The following is a 19,284-nucleotide window of genomic DNA, read 5'->3' as shown; positions in this document are numbered from 1 at the left end:
GTAGAAAGACATGCCTCTCCTTAAGAAAACCTTATGCCACACTCAAAACAGTCGATTTGGCCGGGTACGGTGGCTCACGTCTGTAATCCCAGCACTTTGGGAGCCGAGGCAGGTGGATCACCTGAGGTCAGGAGTTCGAGACCAGCCTGGCCAACAGGGCGAAACCCCATGTCTACTAAAAATACAAAAAATTTGCCGGGTGCAGTGGCATATGCCTGTAATCCCAGCTACTGGGGAGGCTGAGGCAGGAAAATCACTTGGACCTGGGAGGCTGAGGTTGCAAGAGGCTGAGAAAAAAATCAATTTAATTTTTAAACATATTAGGAGATGTTGCTTAAAATTCAATGAGAGTTCCTTCTCATTGAGCCCAATTATTGGCAGTGTTCTTTTAAATTTAAAAAAAAATCCTCAGGTGCTTAAGAAACATGAGATGTTTCACCAAGTTTTATTTTATTCATCACTTGATGGAGAGGGAAAGGGCTGCCCAGATAACTTTTAAGACACCTTCCAACCTTAAGAGTCTGTGAAAACACGTGAGGTGCTGTGCCCCAGTCCCCCCTGCACTTCTAGTACTGCCACAACTATCCCTCTACTGCATGTGGCCGTGGCCAAGTTATCATCCCATGTCAGCGGAACCACAGTGCCTCAGAGGCCACAGCTGAGCCGTGCCCCTTTAGAGACCACTGAATTTCTCAAAGACAATGAGCAGAATCGTGTGTGTGTGTGTATGTGTGTGTGTGTTTCTACATGCATGTCAGTATCTGAGCACAAAACGAGTTGAAAGAATGGGTGGGAAGAGTTACATTTAGCAGACAATTTAACTTAGAATTAGGGAATCCTAAAATGTCAGTGTTGGAAAACCACATTTTAAAGAGCTTCTGGGATGGCCAGGCACAATAACTCATGCCTGTAACCCCAGCACTTTGGGAGACTCAGGAGGATGGATCACCTTAAGTCAACATGGTGAAATCCTGTCTCTACTAAAAATACAAAAAAAATTAGCCAGGCATGGTGGCAGGTGCCTGTAATCCCAGCTACTAGGGAAGCTGAGGCATGAGAATCATTTGAACCTGGGAGGCTGAGGTTGCATTGAGCCGAGATTGCATTCCAGCCTGGGTGACAGAGCGAGACTCCATCTCAAAAAAACAAATAAATAAAATAAAATAATAAAGAGCTTCTGGGGGAGTGAGGAGGTGGGAATGGGTTTGCAACTCTCTAAACAAAGCTGTGCCCATGGCCAGGGAGTTGGCCCATAAATGTTGGTTTAATTGGATTACAGTAAAAGAATCAAGGGGAGCAGCCTCTCTCCCTCAATACCTCAATCAGATATCTAGGCGCTTTTCTAGGATTGGAATTAATTGAATCAAGGGCTATTTTCCTAGAGAAAAGAAGCCAATTTAAGATTTTATAAATAATTGCAATTCTGTGTTATTTCCCACTGGGGGAGATGGGGAATTCAAATGAATAAACTCACAGCAAGCAGGCGGAGGTGTTACCATTTCTTTTAATTAAGGATGTACTTAATCTCTTAAGATCACTTACAAAGTGGCCTCCCAAAGCTGAGATTCCCTCAAATGCCTAAATACCTCCACCTGCCGAATGAGGTTCAGGGCAGAGCCGCAGAGCAGGCCTCTCCCGGCTCTGTGTCATGTCCTGATTGCCTGCATAGTCTTCAGGTGGGCGTTTGCCCAGCCTTTGCCAAGCTCCAGGAGCTACAGGTCATCTGGCGAGTTTCCACAGTCTCCTTCATTTAAAAAAACAAAAACACCTTCCTGGGGAGAAGGGAGGGTCCTTCTTTATAGTAGAATGCTGAGAGCCAACTTACAAATGTGGAGAGAATACTGGAGTCAGAAAAGCATTGTTTTACAACCAACATAGTAAATGCTGGATCACACAAGAATCATCAGCGGACGCTCAATCTAGGGGGAAACTTTTCATGTACAGCAGGATATTTACAGAATCTTAAAATGTCTCTCCAGCACTTGCTTATTAATTGTGTGGGGAAAAAATAGTAACTATATAAAATTAACCGCAGAGTGATAATATCAGAAAATATCTTGACCAAAGAATCAAAATTAGCATCACGAATAGGGGGGCAGATGGACATGATGTATTTCCAGATGGGATGCCCTGAGAAAGACACAACATCACTTCTGTGATATTCTGGCCAGAACGTACGGCTTGAATCTAATTATGAGGAAACACCACATGTACCAAAGATAAGGAAAATTCTATTTAATGAAAGGTGGGAGGAATGACTGCATTCTTCAAAAGTCTCAATGGCATAAAAGAGGAAATTAAATGTCATAAAAGTTGTGGAAATGTTCAAGATTAAAGGAGACTAGGCCGGGCATGGTGGCTCACGCCTGTAATCCCAGCACTTTGGGAGGCTGAGGCAGGCAGATAACTTAGGTCAGGAGTACGAGACCAGCCTGGCCAACATGGTGAAACGCCATCTCTACTAAAAATACAAAAATTAGCCGAACGTGGTGGTGCATGCCTGTAATCTCAGATACTTGGGAGGCTGAGTCACAAGAATTGCTTTAACCTGGGAGGTGGAGGTTATAGTGAGCCGAGATCATGCCACTGTACTTCAGCCTGGGTGACAGGGTGAGACTCAGTTTCAAAAAAGAAAAAAAAAGATTAAAGGAGACTAAAGGATCATGACAACTAAATACAATATTGTATTGTATTATATTGTATTTTTAATTTTTATTATTTTCTTTTAGAGAGGGTCTCACTATGTTGCCCAGGCTCACCTTGAACTCCTGGCCTCAAGTGGTCCTCCCACCTCAGCCTCCCAAAGTGCTGGGATTACAGGTGTGAGCCACCATACCCAGCCTTATGTTGTATTTATATAGGATCCTATGTGGAATTTTGTACTAGATGGTTTAAAAACTCTCAAGTACATTATTGGTTTCAACAGACAAAATTGGAATATGGACCATTGATTTGATAAAAGTATTATATTAACATAACTTTACTGGCATTGATAATTGTGTTATAGTTCTGTAAAAGAATATCCTTATTATTAGGAAATACACACCAAAATATTTAGGAGTAAAAGGCCATGATGTATGCAACTTACTCTCAAAAAGTTCAGAAAAAAATTATGTGTGTGTGGAGAGAGAGGGAGAAAGAGAAAGCAAGTGTGAGTAAATGCACAAAAATAATAAAGCAAATGGGGTAAAAACATCAACAACAGGTAGGTAAATCTAGGAAAACAGTACATAGGTATTCTTTGTATTATTCACATTCTTGCAACTTTTCTATAAAATTGAAATTATTTTTAAATCTAAAAATTGTAACTGTAAAAATATCAGACCATGACAGTAGTAAAGAAGACATAAAAGAATTTTTAAGAATAAAATATAGGCTGGGCGCGGTGGCTCACGCCTGTAATCCTAGCACTTTGGGAGACCGAAGCAGGTGGTTCACGAGGTCAGGAGATTGAGACCATCCTGGCTAACACGGTGAAACCCTGTCTCAACTAAAAATACAAAAAATTAGCCAGGCATGGTGGCGGGTGCCTGTGGTCCCAGCTACTTGGGAGGATGAGGCAGGAGAATGGTGTGAACCCAGGAGGCGGAGCTTGCAGTGAGCTGAGATTGAGCCATTGCACTCCAGCCTGGGGGACAGAGCAAGACTCAGTCTCAAAAAAAAAAAAAAAAAAAGAATTAAAAAATAAAGGGGCACGGTGGCTCACACCTGTAATCCCAGCACTTTGGGAGGCCAAGGTAGGCAGATCACTTGAGGTCAGGAGTTCGAGATCAGCCTGGCCAACATAGTGAAACCCTGTCTCTATTAAAAAATACAAAAATTAGCCAGGTGTGTTGATGAGCGCCTGTAATCCCACCTACTTGGGAGGCTGAGGCAGGAGAATCGCTTGAACCTGGGAGTTAGAGGTTGCAGTGAGCCATGACCCTGCCACTGCACTCCAGCCTGGGCGACAGAGTGAGACTCCGTCTCAAAAAAAAAAAAAAAGAATTAAAAATAAAACTTCTACTAACAACCGAATTAGAAAATGAACAAAGGACTTGGACAGACATTTCTCTAAAGAAGATATACAAATGGCCAAAAAGCACATGAGAAGATGCTCGACAGCCCTAGTCATTAAGGAAAGCAAATCAAAACCACAGGGAAATAAGACCTCACTTCCATTAGGATGCCTACTATCAAAAATGAAAGAGAATAATACGTCTTGGTGAGGAAGTGTTGCTGAGGATGTGTGCACAGTTGGTGGAAATGCAAAACGGTACAGTCACTGTGGAAAATTGAATGAAGGTTCCTCAAAAAATTGAAAATAGCATGACTATATAATCCACCATTTCCATTTATGGGTACAAACCCAAAAGAATTGAAAGCAGCATCTCAAAGAGATATTTTTACACCAACATTCATAGCAGCGTTATTAAAAATAGTCAAAAGGTGGCAGCAGCCCAAGAGTCCATCAATGGATGAGTGGACAACAAAATGTAATACAGTGAGTCCTCACTCAGAGTCATCAGTAGGTTCTTGGTAACTCCGCCTTTAAGTGAAACAACGAACTGTATGCTATAGAAAATTAACTCTTAGGGCTTTTTGTTATCGTTTTTTGAGACAGGGTCTCACTCTGTTGCCCCAGCTGGAGTGCAGTGACGCAATCTCAGCTCACTGCAACCTCCACCTCCCAGGTTCAAGCTATTCTTGTGCCTCAGCCTCCCAAGTAGCTGGGATTATAGGCATGCACCACCACGCCCAGCTAATTTTTGTATTTTTAGTAGAGATGGGGTTTCGCTATGTTGGTCAGGCTGGTCTCGAACTCCTGGCCTCAAGTAAGCCGCCTGCCTTGGCCTCTCAAAGTGCTGGGATTGGAGGTGTGGGCCATCATGCCTGGCCAACTCTTGTTTATATCAATTAGCCTATGGTAAAATTGGTTTCATTATATGGTATGTGGCTGGGTGTGGTGGCACATGGCTGTAATCTCAGCACTTTGGGAGGATAAGGCGGGAGGATTGCTCGAGCCCAAGAATTTGAGACCAGCCTGGGCAACATAGCGAAACCCTATCTCTACAAAAAAAATTTTTTAATAAAAATAAATACATTATACAGTATGCTATCACTTAAAGTCAGTTCCCAAAAATCTATCAACCTTTTAAGTGAGGACTTACTTTATATACACACAGTGGAATATTATTCAGCCTTTAAAAAGGAAGGAAGTTCTGAGATATGCTACAACTTGGATGAACCCTGAAGACTTTACACTAAGTGAAATAAGCTAGTCACAAAAGAACAAATATTGTATGGTTCTACTTATATGAGGTACCCTGAAAAGTCAAATTTATAGAGAGAGAAGGTAGAATGGTGGTTTTCAGGGGTTGGAGGGAAGGAGAAAATGAGAAGTTATTGTTTAATGGGTACAAAGTTTTACTAAAAGAAGATGAAAAAGTTCTGGAGATGGATGGTGGTAATGTCTGCACAACAATGTGAAGGTATTTAACATTACTGAACTGTATACTTAAAATTGATTAAAATGGTAAATTCTGTTATGTGTATTTTACCACAGTTGAAAAGAAAAACAAAAATTTCCCAGACCAAGCTAACTTCATTGATGCTGACAGATGTTGGCAAAGAAATTACCCAAGTCTGCTGGAAGAACCACAAATCCCAGGGAAGACTGTCACATATCTCCCAAGGATCATGATCACATGGTGAGGAACAGACTGCAAATTCTCCCAACGTTTCCCCTTCCACCCATCCTTTCAGAGCTGAGCACCGCAGAAACCAGAAACCCTTGCCCTCTGGGTTGGCCAGCTACATGCTTGGCAAACCTCTTGTTCAATACATTAAGAATTTCAAAACAGTAACAGCAGAGCATTAAACAAAGCTCTGTACTTGAACTCTGGAATTACTATCAGGTGCCCTGTGCTCCATAGATTATATGTCCCTAAAGCTGGCTCTAATTGCATCCCACAGATAAGAACAGAGGAACCATTTCAGAGCAACTCAGGGGTGTGTGGAGTCAGCTCAACCTAACTAGCGAGAACTCAAACTAACTAGCTCTCACTAGTCAGCTAGTGTCAGCCAATTGCTAAATTTTCAGAAAATGTGCACTCTGGTTGATATCATGTTGTTTACTTGCAATTACCATGGTGAGAGCATTTACAGTAAATGGTACAAACTGGGGCCTCTCTCTCTTTTTCTTTTTTGGGGGTTGGCCTGGCGGAGCGGGGCTGGGGGCGGGGGGTGGGGGGGGTGGGGTTGGAGGGTGGAGCTGGTTGTTAAGCATTGACAAGCACACCACTGAACCTACCGGTAAGGCTTCCAAGAATGTCTTAACGTCTGTTTGGGAAACTAGTTCTTCCTCTCCTTGATACGACTCGGCTTCCTTGTCTATAGGAGGTGTCACTATCTGGACAGCTGAAAATAAAATCACAGACAGAAAAATAAAAATCACCTTCTGACTAGTAGCAGGAGAATTGCTTGAACCCAAGAGGCGGAGGTTGCAGTGAGCCAAGATTGCCCCACTGCACTGCAGCCTGGGGACAGAGTAAGAGTCCGTCTCAAAAAAAAAAATACTGAAGCAAACACCAAGGCTCAAGACAACTTAGAAAGTTAGCCAGGTGGTCCTTAAATAAAGCCAGTATCCTAGCTTGGACTTTGGATCACACACACTTACAGAAAAGTCTAAACTCTGCACACCTACTCTTTTTAGTCCTTTAGTCTTTCATCTTAACATCAGAATTAGGCTCAAACTCTTAGAACTAAAGAAAGTCAATATTAAAATATCAATAATCATTGACACCCAAAAGAGATCACACACAGGTAGGTTGTAGAAAAGAAAAATCAAAATTAGAACTCTGCTGATATAAAGCTCAGTCCTGGGCCAGGCGCAGTGGCTCACGCCTGTAATCCCCGCACAGATCACTTGAGGTCAAGAGTTCGAGACCAGCCTGGCCAATGTGGTGAAACCACATCTCTACTAAAAATACAAAAATTAGCTGGGCATGGTGACGGGCGTCTGTAATCCCAGCTACTCAGGAGCCTGAGGCAGAAGAATTGCTTGAACTTGGGAGGCGGAGGTTTCAGTGAGCCGAGATCATGCCACTGCACTCCAGCCTGGGCGACAGGGCAAGACTCCATCTCAAATAAAAATAAAAATAAAAATAACAAAGCTCAAGCTGGGCGCAGTGGCTCACACCTGTAATCCCAGCACTTTGGGAGGCTGAGGCAGGCGGATCACGAGGTCAGGAGATCGAGACCATCCTGGCTAACATGGTGAAACCCCATCTCTACTAAAAATACAAAAATTAGCCGAGCGTGGTGGCAGGCGCCTGTAGTCCCAGCTACTTGGGAGGCTGAGGCAGGAGAATGGTGTGAACCTGGGAGGCAGAGCTTGCAGTGAGCCGAGATCACACTACTGCACTCCAGCCTGGGCGACAGAGCAAGACTCCATCTCAAAAAATAAAAATAAAAAAAACAAAGCTCAGTCTTCAAGACTCACTGAGGCAAATGTAATCAACTACATAGAAACTAGTGTGTCTTCTTTAGAATTTAAATATCCAGAATAATATGACCACTTGCCCTATGTTTACTTTATATGGGATACGACATTACAGAAAAATGACAATGTGTTTAGAAAAAAACTCAGAGCTCATGTGAGGATTTCAAATATTCTTTCCATATCAACCTTCTGCTTTTTATTTCTCATTTGATAATTTGATGATAGAAAGAACTGTTTTTATTCTTCATAACTTAAATTATGCATTTATTCATCATTTTATTGTTTGAGATTTTATCAATTTGACAACAGTATATTTTGCTCCTCAACTCATTCTGTGTTAACCAAATTCTTAGAGAGACGTTTCCTCTTAGCTAGTTTCATTTTCAACCAAGAAATTTGCACACTAGAGTCACTCACTGAACTAAATTAAGGGTGTGGCATAAAAGTTTCATGAATACACTCATGAGTTTTTATGTATACCGCTTGTTTAACAGTGGAGAAATGAACTCAGAAAAACACAGATATTTATTGTATTGACACGTGGTAAGGCAGCCAGGTTTGACTTTTGCCCTGTGCTTCTACCTGTATAAAATATCACAGCAGAACTACCTTTATCAGACAGACTTAAACACACACACACACACACACACACACACTCAAGAAAATAAAGTTCTTCTTTGATAGTAGTTTCTGAGAATGTGAAGTCTTCATGACTTTTCTCTCTGAGAGAGCCATAATAGCCACATGTATAGAATGCGTACTCCATGCCAGACATGCATTTTACAGAAATTATCTCATTCAGTCCTCACAAAAACCTAGGAGGTAGGTACAATTGTTACGCCCACTTTACAGATAGGGAAAGTGAGACATAGAAAAGCCAAAAAAGTACCACTGCACCACTAGTAAGCGGAGCCTGGCAATCCGACTCTATAGACGCCACTCTCACCCCATGCTATCCTGCCTTCTTTTTCATGTTATTTCATTTAAAACAATTCCCTATACTCTCACTCCCATATTAGAATCAGAAAAAGACACTTGTCTAAAACTACTTCCCTGCACTGGAATATAAGTTGCAAGAGGGCAGGAGCTTTGCTCTGTACTTTGCTATATCCCCAACTTCTAAAACAGTGCCTGGTACAAAATATGAACTCAACCAATATGTGTTGAATGAACAAAGGGGAAGATTCCTGGCTTTCCTAGCAGAATATTATCAGAATGATGAGTAAACATCATGCACGGGCCAGGCATGGTGGCTCACACCTATAATCCCAGCATTTTGAAAGGCCGAGGTGGGTGGATCACTTGAGGTCAGGAGTTCGAGACCAGCCTCGCCAACATGGTGAAACCCTGTCTCTACTAAAAATACAAAAATTAGCCAGGCGTGGTGGCAGGCTCCTGTAATCCCAGCTACTAGGGAGGTTGAGGCAGAAGAATCACTTGAACCCAGGAGGCAGAGGTTTCAGTGAGCCAAGATCACACCACTGCATTCCAGACTGGGTGACAGAGTGAGTGAGACTCTGCCTCAAAACAAAACAAAACAAATAAACAAAACATTATGCATGGCCAATTGGTTTAAGAATTTCCCTGGTCTGGTCCAAGTTAGCAATCACAAGCTACTTACCTTTCTCTCTTTTGTATTTCTCTATGTTTCTCAAAAGTTTAGGTACAACCGTTTTGCAGAGGTCCTCCAGGCATGTCAGATTATCTTCATCTATTTTACCTTGTTTCTCTAGAAATGCCAGGAAACTTAGGGAGGTCTACAAGAGAATCAATAGAGTTACATTTACTTGCCTATTGATTATCCACTCACTCAAATGTTACCTGCATGGCCAGTAGGCACTAGGTTTTGCACTGATAAATAAGATATAACAGCATCTGCCCTCAAGTTGCTCAGGAATGTAGGGGAAGAGGCATTACCAAGCAAATCTGTATACAATCTATATTAATACCAGATACCAAATATATATATAACTCTATGCAACAGGGACAGTGCTTGCTGTATATTAACAGCACAACAACTGAATAAGTAGATACTGTTATAATCCCCATTTTAAAAATGAAATAATTGAGGCACAAAGAAATTCCAGTAACTTGCTCAAGGTCACAAAGCTAATTAATGGCAGAGCTGGTACAATCTGATGCCAAAGTCTATGTTATTAACCACTGAACTCTAAGTCACAGCTTTAAATGATACTGATTAGGAAGCCAGCAAAAGAGGGACACCAAAGAAATGAGGGGAAAATGTTTCTAAAGAATTTTATATTTGGTATTTTAAAAGAAAAAGGATTTTCTGAAACAAAAAATCACAATTCGGCTAGTATTATTATTATTATTATTTTGAGACGGAGTCTCTCACTCTGTCTCCCAGGCTAGAGTGCAGTAGTGCAATCTCGGCTCACTGCAACCTCCACCTCCATTCAAGCCATTCTCCTGCCTCAGCCTCCTGAGTTACAGGCTGATGACACCACATCCAGCTAATTTTTGTATTTTTAACAGAGACGGGTTTCACCATGTTGGCCAGGCTGGTCTCAAACTCCTGACCTCAGGTGATCTGCTTGTCTCGACCTCCCAAAGTGCTGGGATTACAGGCATGAGCCACCCTGCCAGGCCAGAAACTCATGTCTTGACAGCATCCTACCAGGAGGAATAAAGGGCTAAGATGTGATTCCAGAAGCAATTATGGAAATTCATTATACTTTCTAAAAGTTTATTAGATGTTTAGTACATCACACACATACACACGCACATACTTTAATGGAACCTGGACATTAGTTTAACACCACTCTGGTAAATACTAGCAGCAAACATCTGAAAGCTCTTTTTTTGCTTTTTTGTTAAAGAGTAAGTTCAGGTGTGGTTTCCTTTAGACTCAATGTTCTATGCTGATTGCTGTGCTGAGAACGGATTTCCTGACAGTTGTGAGATCTCTCAGGATATGTGTAGGCCAGCTATACTGCTTACATTTCTATGAAAGCTATCAAAGAGAAAAGCCCAGAATGCCCCTCAAAGGCAAGGTTATTTGTGTTTCCCCAGAGAGACCGTAAGAATTTAGAACCTTTCCGTTTTGGCTGAGGGGTGTTCAGGCCCTTTTCCAATGGCGGGTAAGTAATTTATTTCTGTGATAAGGTCTTTTGCAATTGCAGTTGCAGATAATGCAGCCTCACTGAGCCCTGGTGTGGAAACATCTGTGTTGCTTAGAGACTGTCCTTTACACACTTCCAAAGGCTGGTCTGATTGCAAAATCCAATACAGATCAACCTGGATTATCTGAGGTGTGTAACTCAGCCATAATTCTGACATGAAGAATGAGATCTCCCCACTCTGCCCCCAACAAAAAAAAAGCTGAGATCATTTGGAATCCAAAGAGGAAATATGGTTTTCCTGAATTTGACCTGGTAATATCACAATTCCATGCCACAGCTAAGCATAGTTACGTTTCCTTTTACTGTTGTACTGAGAAAAACAAGATCATTTGGCCACATGAACATGTGCATTTGATCATTTAAAAGCTATTTTAGTAGAGGGGAAAATGTTTGGAATGCTTCTGACCATAAAAATAATTCTGGCCAGGCACAGTGGGTCACACCTGTAATCCCAACACTTTGGGAGGCTGAGGCAGGTGGATCACCTGAGGTCAAGAGTTCAAGACCAGCCTGGCCAACATGGTGAAACCCCACCTCTACTAAAAATACAAAAATTAGCTGGGTGTGGTGGCGGGCGCCTGTAATCCCAGCTACTCAGGAGGCTGAGGCAGGAGGATCACTTGAACCCAGGAGGCGGAGGTTGCAGTGAGCCAAGATGGCACCATTGCACTCCAGACTGGGCAACAAGAGTGAAACTCTGTCTAAAAATAATAATAATAATAATAATTTGGTAGCCACAGGTGCCTTCAAGTAGAGTTCTAGAACCTGTGCAAGCAAAAGTGGAAAAAAAAAAAAAGTTTTCCAGCTTTTCTTGTTTGAAAACTAACACTCAGTGTTTCAAATATCAGAGATTGCTTTAACAAACAACCTTTCTCTCATCCCTCACCCCCCACCTCATATTGTTCAGAGAGTCCCTAACATAGGATGGGGTATAACAATAAAAAGTGGTCTCGTTTTATGTATAAACCTAGACACTGGAAAATTTGTGACCAGATGCCCCGACTTGGGAGAGAATGTTATCAAAACCACCTGGAGCGCTTGTCAAACTACAGGAATCGCCTCTGACTTTGAGAAATTCTACATTTAAGGTATAATGCTACCATTTGAGCAGGTAATTGCTTTGTACCACTGCAAATGTGGGCACCGAAATTTTACGGCAAAAGCAGAAGATCCTTACAATGTTTTATAAAAAAGTATTCCCTAAAACAAAATCACCTGATTTTTAAAATTCTCCAAGAATTACTGAACATTTAGGTCGTGTGTGTGTGTGTGTGTTTGTATACATATGTGTATATATGTAGTGTGTGTATATATATTTACTCAAAAGCAATGAGCATGCCAGCATCGAGTTTGTGGTCTTGAAATGACATCTCTCATTAAAAGAAGCCAGGGCTTTTGGGAGAAATGAGAGATTCCAGGACTGGGCAGAAAATATACAAGATGAACTTGGGATATTTTTGCCAGATAGTAAAGAAGCCATCAAAGACTAAGTCATGTCAAAATGACTTAGGAACCAAACTGAAGATGCATCCCCTGGGAAAAAATGGGACAATTGAACTTTTTTTTGAGACAGGGTCTCACTCTGTTGCCCAGGCTGGAGTGCAATGGCACAGCCATTGCTCACTGCAGCCTTGACTTCTCTGGGCTCAAGTGAGCCTCCCATGTCAGCCTCCTGAGGATCTGGGACTACAGGTGCACGCCACCATGCCCAGCTAATTTTTGTATTTTTTGTAGAGACCAGGTTTTGTCATGTTGCCCAGTCTAGTCTCAAACTCCTGAGGCTCAAGTGACCTGTCCACCTCAGACTCCCAAAGTGCTGGGATTACAGGCATGAGCCACCATGCCCAGCCTCAGTTTGGACTTCAGTAAGGATAATAATTGCAATAGATTGAAACACCTCACATATGTTTAAATCCATGAGTTTAAATTTATATATATTTTGTAATGGGTCACCTTTGGAGAATGATAAGAAACCAATTAACTTAAAAACTGGATAACTAGGCAGAGCACAGTGGTTCACGCCTGTAATCCCCAGCACTTTGGGAGGCTGAGGCAGGTAGATCACTTGAGGTCAAGAATTTGAGACCAGCCTGGCCAAATGAAACCCCGTCTCTACTAAAAATACAAAAATTAGACAGGCATGGTGGTGCATGCTTCTAATCCCAGATATTCAGGAGGCTGAGGCAGGAGAATCACCTGAACCTGGGAGGCAGAGGTTGCAGTGAGCCAAGATCACACCACTGAACTCCAGCCTGGGTGACCAAGTGAGACACCATCTCAAAAAAAAAAAAAAAAACTAGAAACTAAAAGAAAAGAATCAAGGATTTACATATAAGCTGTATCACTGGGTAACCAAATAATGGATGAAGGGAAAACGAAATGATAGAATTCTAATATGTGACCAGGTGCAGTGGCTCACACTTGTAATCCCAGCACTTTGGGAGGCCGAGGCGGGTGGATCACCTAAAGTCAGGAGTTCCAGACCAGCCTAGCCAATATGGTGAAACCCCATCTCTACTAAAAATACAAAAAGTCAGCCGGGTGTAGTGGCAGGCTCCTGTAATCCCAGCTACTTGGGAGGCTGAGGCAGGAGAATCACTTGAACCCAGGAGGCAGAAGTTGTAGTGAGCTGAGATCGTGCCATTGCACTCCAGCCTGGGTGACAAGAATGAGACTCCATATAAAAATAAAAAAAAAAATCTAATATCTCCATTTTTGCAACCCCTCAAAATTCAATATAGAAAATGGTTGAACATCAATAGTTGCTAATATCAAAGAAACTCAGAGAGAAAAATCAGGTACCTCCTGATGAAAAAACAAGACTACCTATAGTCTTGCCAAATGGATCTGACCTGAGTCTGATGAAGCCTCTGGATTCAGCTGCCAGTCTGCAGGAAATGCAGAGGACAGAGGAACATGCCAAACTGCACCACGAGTGTGCAATCAGCAAAACCCAGCCTGTGAGAAACTCCACAGGCCAACTGCCCAGAGATTCTTCAACAGATACATTTTAAGAAAAAGAAAGAGATTTGGGGGCAGAGAGGAAATCTAACCTATAGATTAAAAGGCACTTGAAAGAAAAAACTGGACAAGGCCAGGCACGGTGGCTCACACCTGTAATCCCAACACTTTGGGAGGCCAAGGCAGGCAGATCACTTAGAGTCAGGAGTTCTAGACCAGCCTGGCCAACATGGTGAAACCCTGTCTCTACTAAAAATACAAAAATTAGCTGGGTGTGGTGGTGCATGCCTGTAATTCCAGCTACTAGGGAGGCTGAGGCATGAGAATGGCTTGAACCCAGGAGGCGGAGGTTGCAGTGAGCTGAGATCGTGCTGCTGCACTCCAGCCTGGGCGACAAAGCAAGACTTCGTCTCAAAAAAAAAAACAAAAAACAAACAAAAAACACAGCAGATTCCAACAGAAGTGAGCATTTACTGCATGCTATACCAAATATTGGCCTCATGCTAATGCTTCATGAACATTATTTCAGCTAATTCTCCCAACAGTCCTAGAAGGAAGTCATACGATTGCCCACAATTTTACATCTAAGAAAATAGAGACTCAGAAAAGTTCAATCACTGGCCTCACAGCACGGGTTTAGAATTAGAATCAGGACCAGAATCTAGGCTCATCCAGCACCAAAGCCAATGTTCCTAACCATTGTATGATACTGTCTCCCACAAAAAATACATCTCCCTAAAAACTCTTTCCAGCATCTTTCTAATCATTGATTAAGACAGTGCTCACACAGACCCATTCTGTATGACCCACTCACCATTTCGGTTTTGGGAAGCGAGTCTTTCAGAAGGAAGATCATGTCCTTTAAGTTCTCTGAGTCAATGCCTTCTGACAGTTCGTAGAGCAGGTTTCTAAGACACACACCCAAAATGACAAATAAAGCCTTACACTTGTGGAGGACACCATAATCAATCAAGTGCTTTCATAAATGTTTTCAGTCATTTGAATGATCAGCTCTATGTGTAGACAATTATTAATCCCATTTATAAGTTCAAAAAATGAAAACTTTCAGTTTCTAAGTGACTTGTTTAAATAAAGATAACACAGTAAGTGGTAGAAGCAGGCCTTCTGACTCCAAGTCTAGTGCTGTTTTTCACCACACTAAGAAGGCATATTAAAAAAAAAAAGGCATAAAACACAATTCTGACATGCCCTCCCATCTCCTGACTCCATCTAGAAATTCAGGCTTACTTTACAGGCCCTTGGTAGAGAGGACCCCAGGCCAGCCAAGTTACAGTCGGTTGTATATTGAAAAGGGAAGAAAACTATCCCAGCTTCGAGATAAAATCCACAACCAGAAACAGTGAGGATTTCATCCACATACTAACACCCCTATGTGTCAGAGACTGTCCCTCAGATGTTTAGCCAACAGAATGGAAATATGGATTTCTGGAATTCATCATTCCTTCCACTGACTCAAGGGCAACTCAGGTTCTGGGAGCCAGTTCCACCGCTAAGGCTTAATGTGTCCTAATCGCACATAAAACACCCTCCAAAGGCTCCTCTTCGTGAGGTTCTCTGATGTGGACTCTATGTCAGGAACAATTTTAAACACTGTCATCAGCCTGGCACAGTGGCTCACACCTGTAATCCCAGCAGTTTGGGAGGTCGAGGTGTGTGGATCACTTGAGGCTAAACCCGGCCTCTACTAAAAATACAAAAATTAGCCAGGTGTGGTGGTGGGTGCCTGTAGTCCCAGCTACTCAGGAGGCTGAGGCAGGAGAATCGCTCAAACCCAGGAAGCGGAGGTTGCAGTGAGCCGAGATGGTGCCACTTCACTCCAGCCTGAGTGACAGAGCGAGACTCTGTCTCAAAATAAAAATAAAACGCTGTCATCCATGATAAGACCAACGCCTAAATTTTACCTCTTTGGGCAAAATGCCTATTTTTACCTTTCTGGATTTCCACCCAAAAATATAGAAATTTCTATAACTAGACATGGCATAAATGACATCCCTCCCTACCCCAGAAACATGTCTCTTTTTTCTTCTTGCTTATTTCACTCCAAGTATGCATTACTCTCTTCTCAAGACCCCGGGAAACAGGTAGACAGACTAGTGGATTCCAGGAGGGAGAAGATCTGCGTGTGTGGCAGCAGGTAAGCAGGGAAAACACGGGCTCTGCCACACTGAGGTGGGCTTCACTGCTAGTGAGAAGCAAAACAAAGGGAAGCCACCTCTGGGCCCAGAGCTTGGTCTTGAAGCTTTGCTGACCTCCCAACTCTCATCTCATTAGCATCAGAGGCTGAGAAGGAGATTTACTATCTCCCGGTTTATCATCCAAGGAGGTAGATAACCAAAAGATCTTAACTGCATCTTCCTTTCAAAGCCCAATAGCCAGAATGAACACTAGATGGGAGATCCTCCCATCTCCACCACAGACCCGTCCTCACCTAAACAGAGAGACCCTTTGTCGGGTGGGCAGCAGTCCCTCCACTTCCTCTTTGGTATAGCTGAGGTGCTGCAGCAGCTTCTTCTGTCGTATTATATAGAGGAGTTCCGCCAGGAAGAAAGGGTCTTCCTCACTCAGCAGATCCTCTGCCAAGAGATGTTCAAAAACATCCGAGGCTGAGCTGGACTTCTCCAGCTTCTTGTTGGGGACCAATCCTACGCAGAGAAACTTGAGGTTCTCCACATCTTGGACCCCCAGGTTTGAATCAATAATCAGAAGCTTCTCACGAAAGCTCACTTTACAGTTTTTATCTGAACTGGAACACCAATGTTGACCTTGAGATTTCATGGCCAGCCTGAAAGGGACAGAGAGGTGGGGCAGGGCATTAGATAGTGAGGACATATGGCCCTCTGACTTCCCAGGCCCTCCCCTCACCACAGCCTCCTCCGTTCTGGGCATTAGACTTTCCTAGAAGTGCTGAAAAATAAAAATTACTGCGAGGCTACTTCAAAAACCAACAGCCCAGAAAACTTTTCCCCAACACTTGCAAGTTACTTTTTAGGAAACTTGGAGGGTGCTTATATTGGAACTCCATTCACCTTGATTTCTCCCAAATCAAAATGTTCCCAGAGAGAGAAAGTTAAGATGGAGGGACACAGCACAATTTGTCTCAAGCCTGGTAGCCTGATTGGAGCCCTTACATTCATTTCCAGCATGTGGCAGAAATAGCACTTGGATCTATGCTTTAAGTTTTAGACACAAAGCAATCTGGGGGAGGCAGGGTTATCCTTATGATCTATCAACCCAAAGACAGCGAGGTACCACGAGGTATATGTGTTACATCTTAACTTCAGGCTGCTACCTGTAAGAGGGCAGGCCTTTATCTTACAGAAAGGGAAGGCATAATCCTAGACCTCAAGCCTGAGCAACATGGCGAGACCTGGTCTCTACTAAAAATATAAAAAATTATCAGGGCATGGTGGCACATGCCTGTGGTCCCAGCTACTCAAAAGGCCGAGGTAGAAGGATCATTTGAGCCTGGGGAGCAGAGGTTGCAGTGAGCCATGATCACGCCACTGCACTTCACCCTGGGTGACAGAGTGACACCCTGTTTCAAAAAGAAAAAATAAATAAATAAAATATCCTAGACCTCAGGAGGAAAGAGTGGTTTTAGACAAGAGTTGCTCAAATCAGTGTAGGAAGTTAAAAATTACATGAGTCGGCTGTTCTGTCTGTGGAGTAGCCATTCTTTTGTTTCTTTACTTCTCTAATAAACTTGTTTTCACTAAAAAAAAACAAATTACATGAGTCAGTGTTTCCATCTGATCAGTTTATAAACTACGCTATTCTCCATACTAAATTTCATCATAATCAGAGGAGCAATGCAGTGATAAAATTTTCATTGTAATATTATTTATTCTATAAGTACTTGAGGTATGTAGTCATTATGCAGAACTTGGCTATTTTTAGAAACAAGAAAATACTTTACAAAGAAAGGAACAGGTGGGGTGTCATGGCTTACGCCTATAATCCCAGCACTTTGGGAAGCCAAGGCGGGTGGATCACTTGAGGCCAGGAGTTCAAGACCAGACTGGGCAACGTGGTAAAACCCCATCTCTACAAAAAATACAAAAATTAGCCAGGAACGGTGGTGCACACCTGTGGTCCCAACTACTCAGAGGGCTGAAGCAGAAGGATCATTTGAGCCCCGGGGATGGAGGTTCCAGTGAGCCATGATTGTGCCACTGCACTCCACCCTGGGTGACAGAGCGAGACCCTGCCTCAAAAACAAAACAAAACAACAAAAAAAAACCTCCTAGACCTCAGAAGGAAAGGGTGGTTTTAGACAAGAGTTGCTCAAATCAGCAAAGGAAGATAAAAGTTACATGAGTCAATGTTTCCATCTGACTAGTCTATAAACTACGGTATTCTATATACTAAATTTCATTATAATCAGAGAAGCACTTCAGGAGACCGAGGCGGGTGGATCACTTGAGGCCAGGAATCCGGGACAAGCCTAGGCAACACGGTGAAACCCCGTCTCTACAAAAAATGAAAAAATTAGCTGGGCTTGGTGGTGTATGCCTGCGGTCCCGGCTCCATAGGAAGCTGAGATGGGAGGACTGCTTGAACCTGGGAGGCGGAAGTTGCAGTAAGCCAAGATTGTGCCACTGCACCTCCAGCCTGAGTGCTGGAGGGTGAAATAGCGAGACTCCATCTCAAATAAATAAATAAATAAATAAATAAATAAATAAATGAAGGAAGGAAGGAAGGAAGACATAGCAAAAATCAAAACCTCCATAACAAACAGTGGTTATATCGAGGTGATGTAACTACAGATAATACAAATTTCCTTCTGGGCTTCCAATTGAATTTCTCAAATTTTATGCATATGTGAGCATACACATTACTTCTAGTGTTAAAAGAAACAAAAAATGTGATTTTTAATGTGATAATCCAGGGGATCTTCCCTGCTACTAGCCCTGAGGTCAAATGAGTGGTTTATTGGAGACACCTTTCTATTCTACCGCATCTCGCATTTGCCTTGTGGTTTCTTGACAATTCTGATCTCTAGTTTTAGTGAGTCTACCAAACTTTGTCTCTGTGAGCTAACATATTTCTGCCCCGGTAAAAGGCTATGTTGGAGGCTTCCGGATTTTTTAACTTTTGTTTTCCTAGGCATGACAAAGAAATCTAAGAAAAAATTGTGCCATTGCTGACAAGTTTTTGCAAGTTTCTACAACATGAAGCCATGAAGCAAAGGAAAAGATCCAAGCATGAGACTCTGGGGTAAGAAGGGTTGTTAATTACATACCTTCAGATCAAGCTCCACCAATCCTCTGGAGGTAAACGGTTCTCAGGGAAATTGCCTGAAAACAAAGTTTTAAAGAAAGTAGAATCCTCTGCGTGCTCCAAGGTCCAAAGAAGCTCCCATTTGCTTGGGAAGAGACTTCAAGACTTGCTGGTTGTTTAAGTGAAAACTGAATCTTCAGGATTGGGTAGCCTGATATTAACTTCCTGCTGATGTCGTCACTGCTTATCTGCCTTTTTCCCTCCCCTTTTCCAGGGTTAAGATAACTTTGACAAACAGCGTCTCCTAAAGGCTAATTTACAACTTTGTCACTGTAGAGCATGGGGTTTCCCCAGGTAAAGCAAAGGCTTCCTAGAAATGAACCCGTGGAAGCCATGAAGTGCTCCAGGGTTTCCTTTGGATCTCCGTTTCCTTGGTAAGTCAAAAAGGCAAACATC

General features: G+C 42.5%; 1 protein-coding gene across 4 annotated transcripts in view; it reads right to left on the bottom strand.

Annotated features, from left to right (window-relative positions):
- The window catches only part of CASP10 (caspase 10), a 45,987-nt gene extending 26,914 nt beyond the window's left edge, over window positions 1–19,073 (bottom strand). Inside the window, exons 1-6 of one of the 4 annotated variants that reach the window (XM_063712556.1) lie at window positions 18,851–19,072; window positions 16,037–16,390; window positions 14,402–14,495; window positions 9,105–9,240; window positions 6,293–6,399; window positions 1,713–1,772 (exon numbers count right to left, since the gene is read on the bottom strand). In XM_063712556.1, coding sequence (XP_063568626.1) covers window positions 1,713–1,772; window positions 6,293–6,399; window positions 9,105–9,240; window positions 14,402–14,495; window positions 16,037–16,383 — 744 coding nt within the window. In that variant the 5' untranslated portion in view covers window positions 16,384–16,390; window positions 18,851–19,072. 4 annotated transcript variants of the gene reach the window in all.
- Window positions 19,074–19,284: the final 211 nt, after the last annotated feature.

Source organism: Pongo abelii, chromosome 11, assembly GCF_028885655.2.
Source record: "Pongo abelii isolate AG06213 chromosome 11, NHGRI_mPonAbe1-v2.0_pri, whole genome shotgun sequence".
In the NCBI taxonomy this organism is placed as follows: Eukaryota; Metazoa; Chordata; class Mammalia; order Primates; family Hominidae; genus Pongo; species Pongo abelii.
This window is presented reverse-complemented; position numbering and strand designations above follow the sequence as displayed.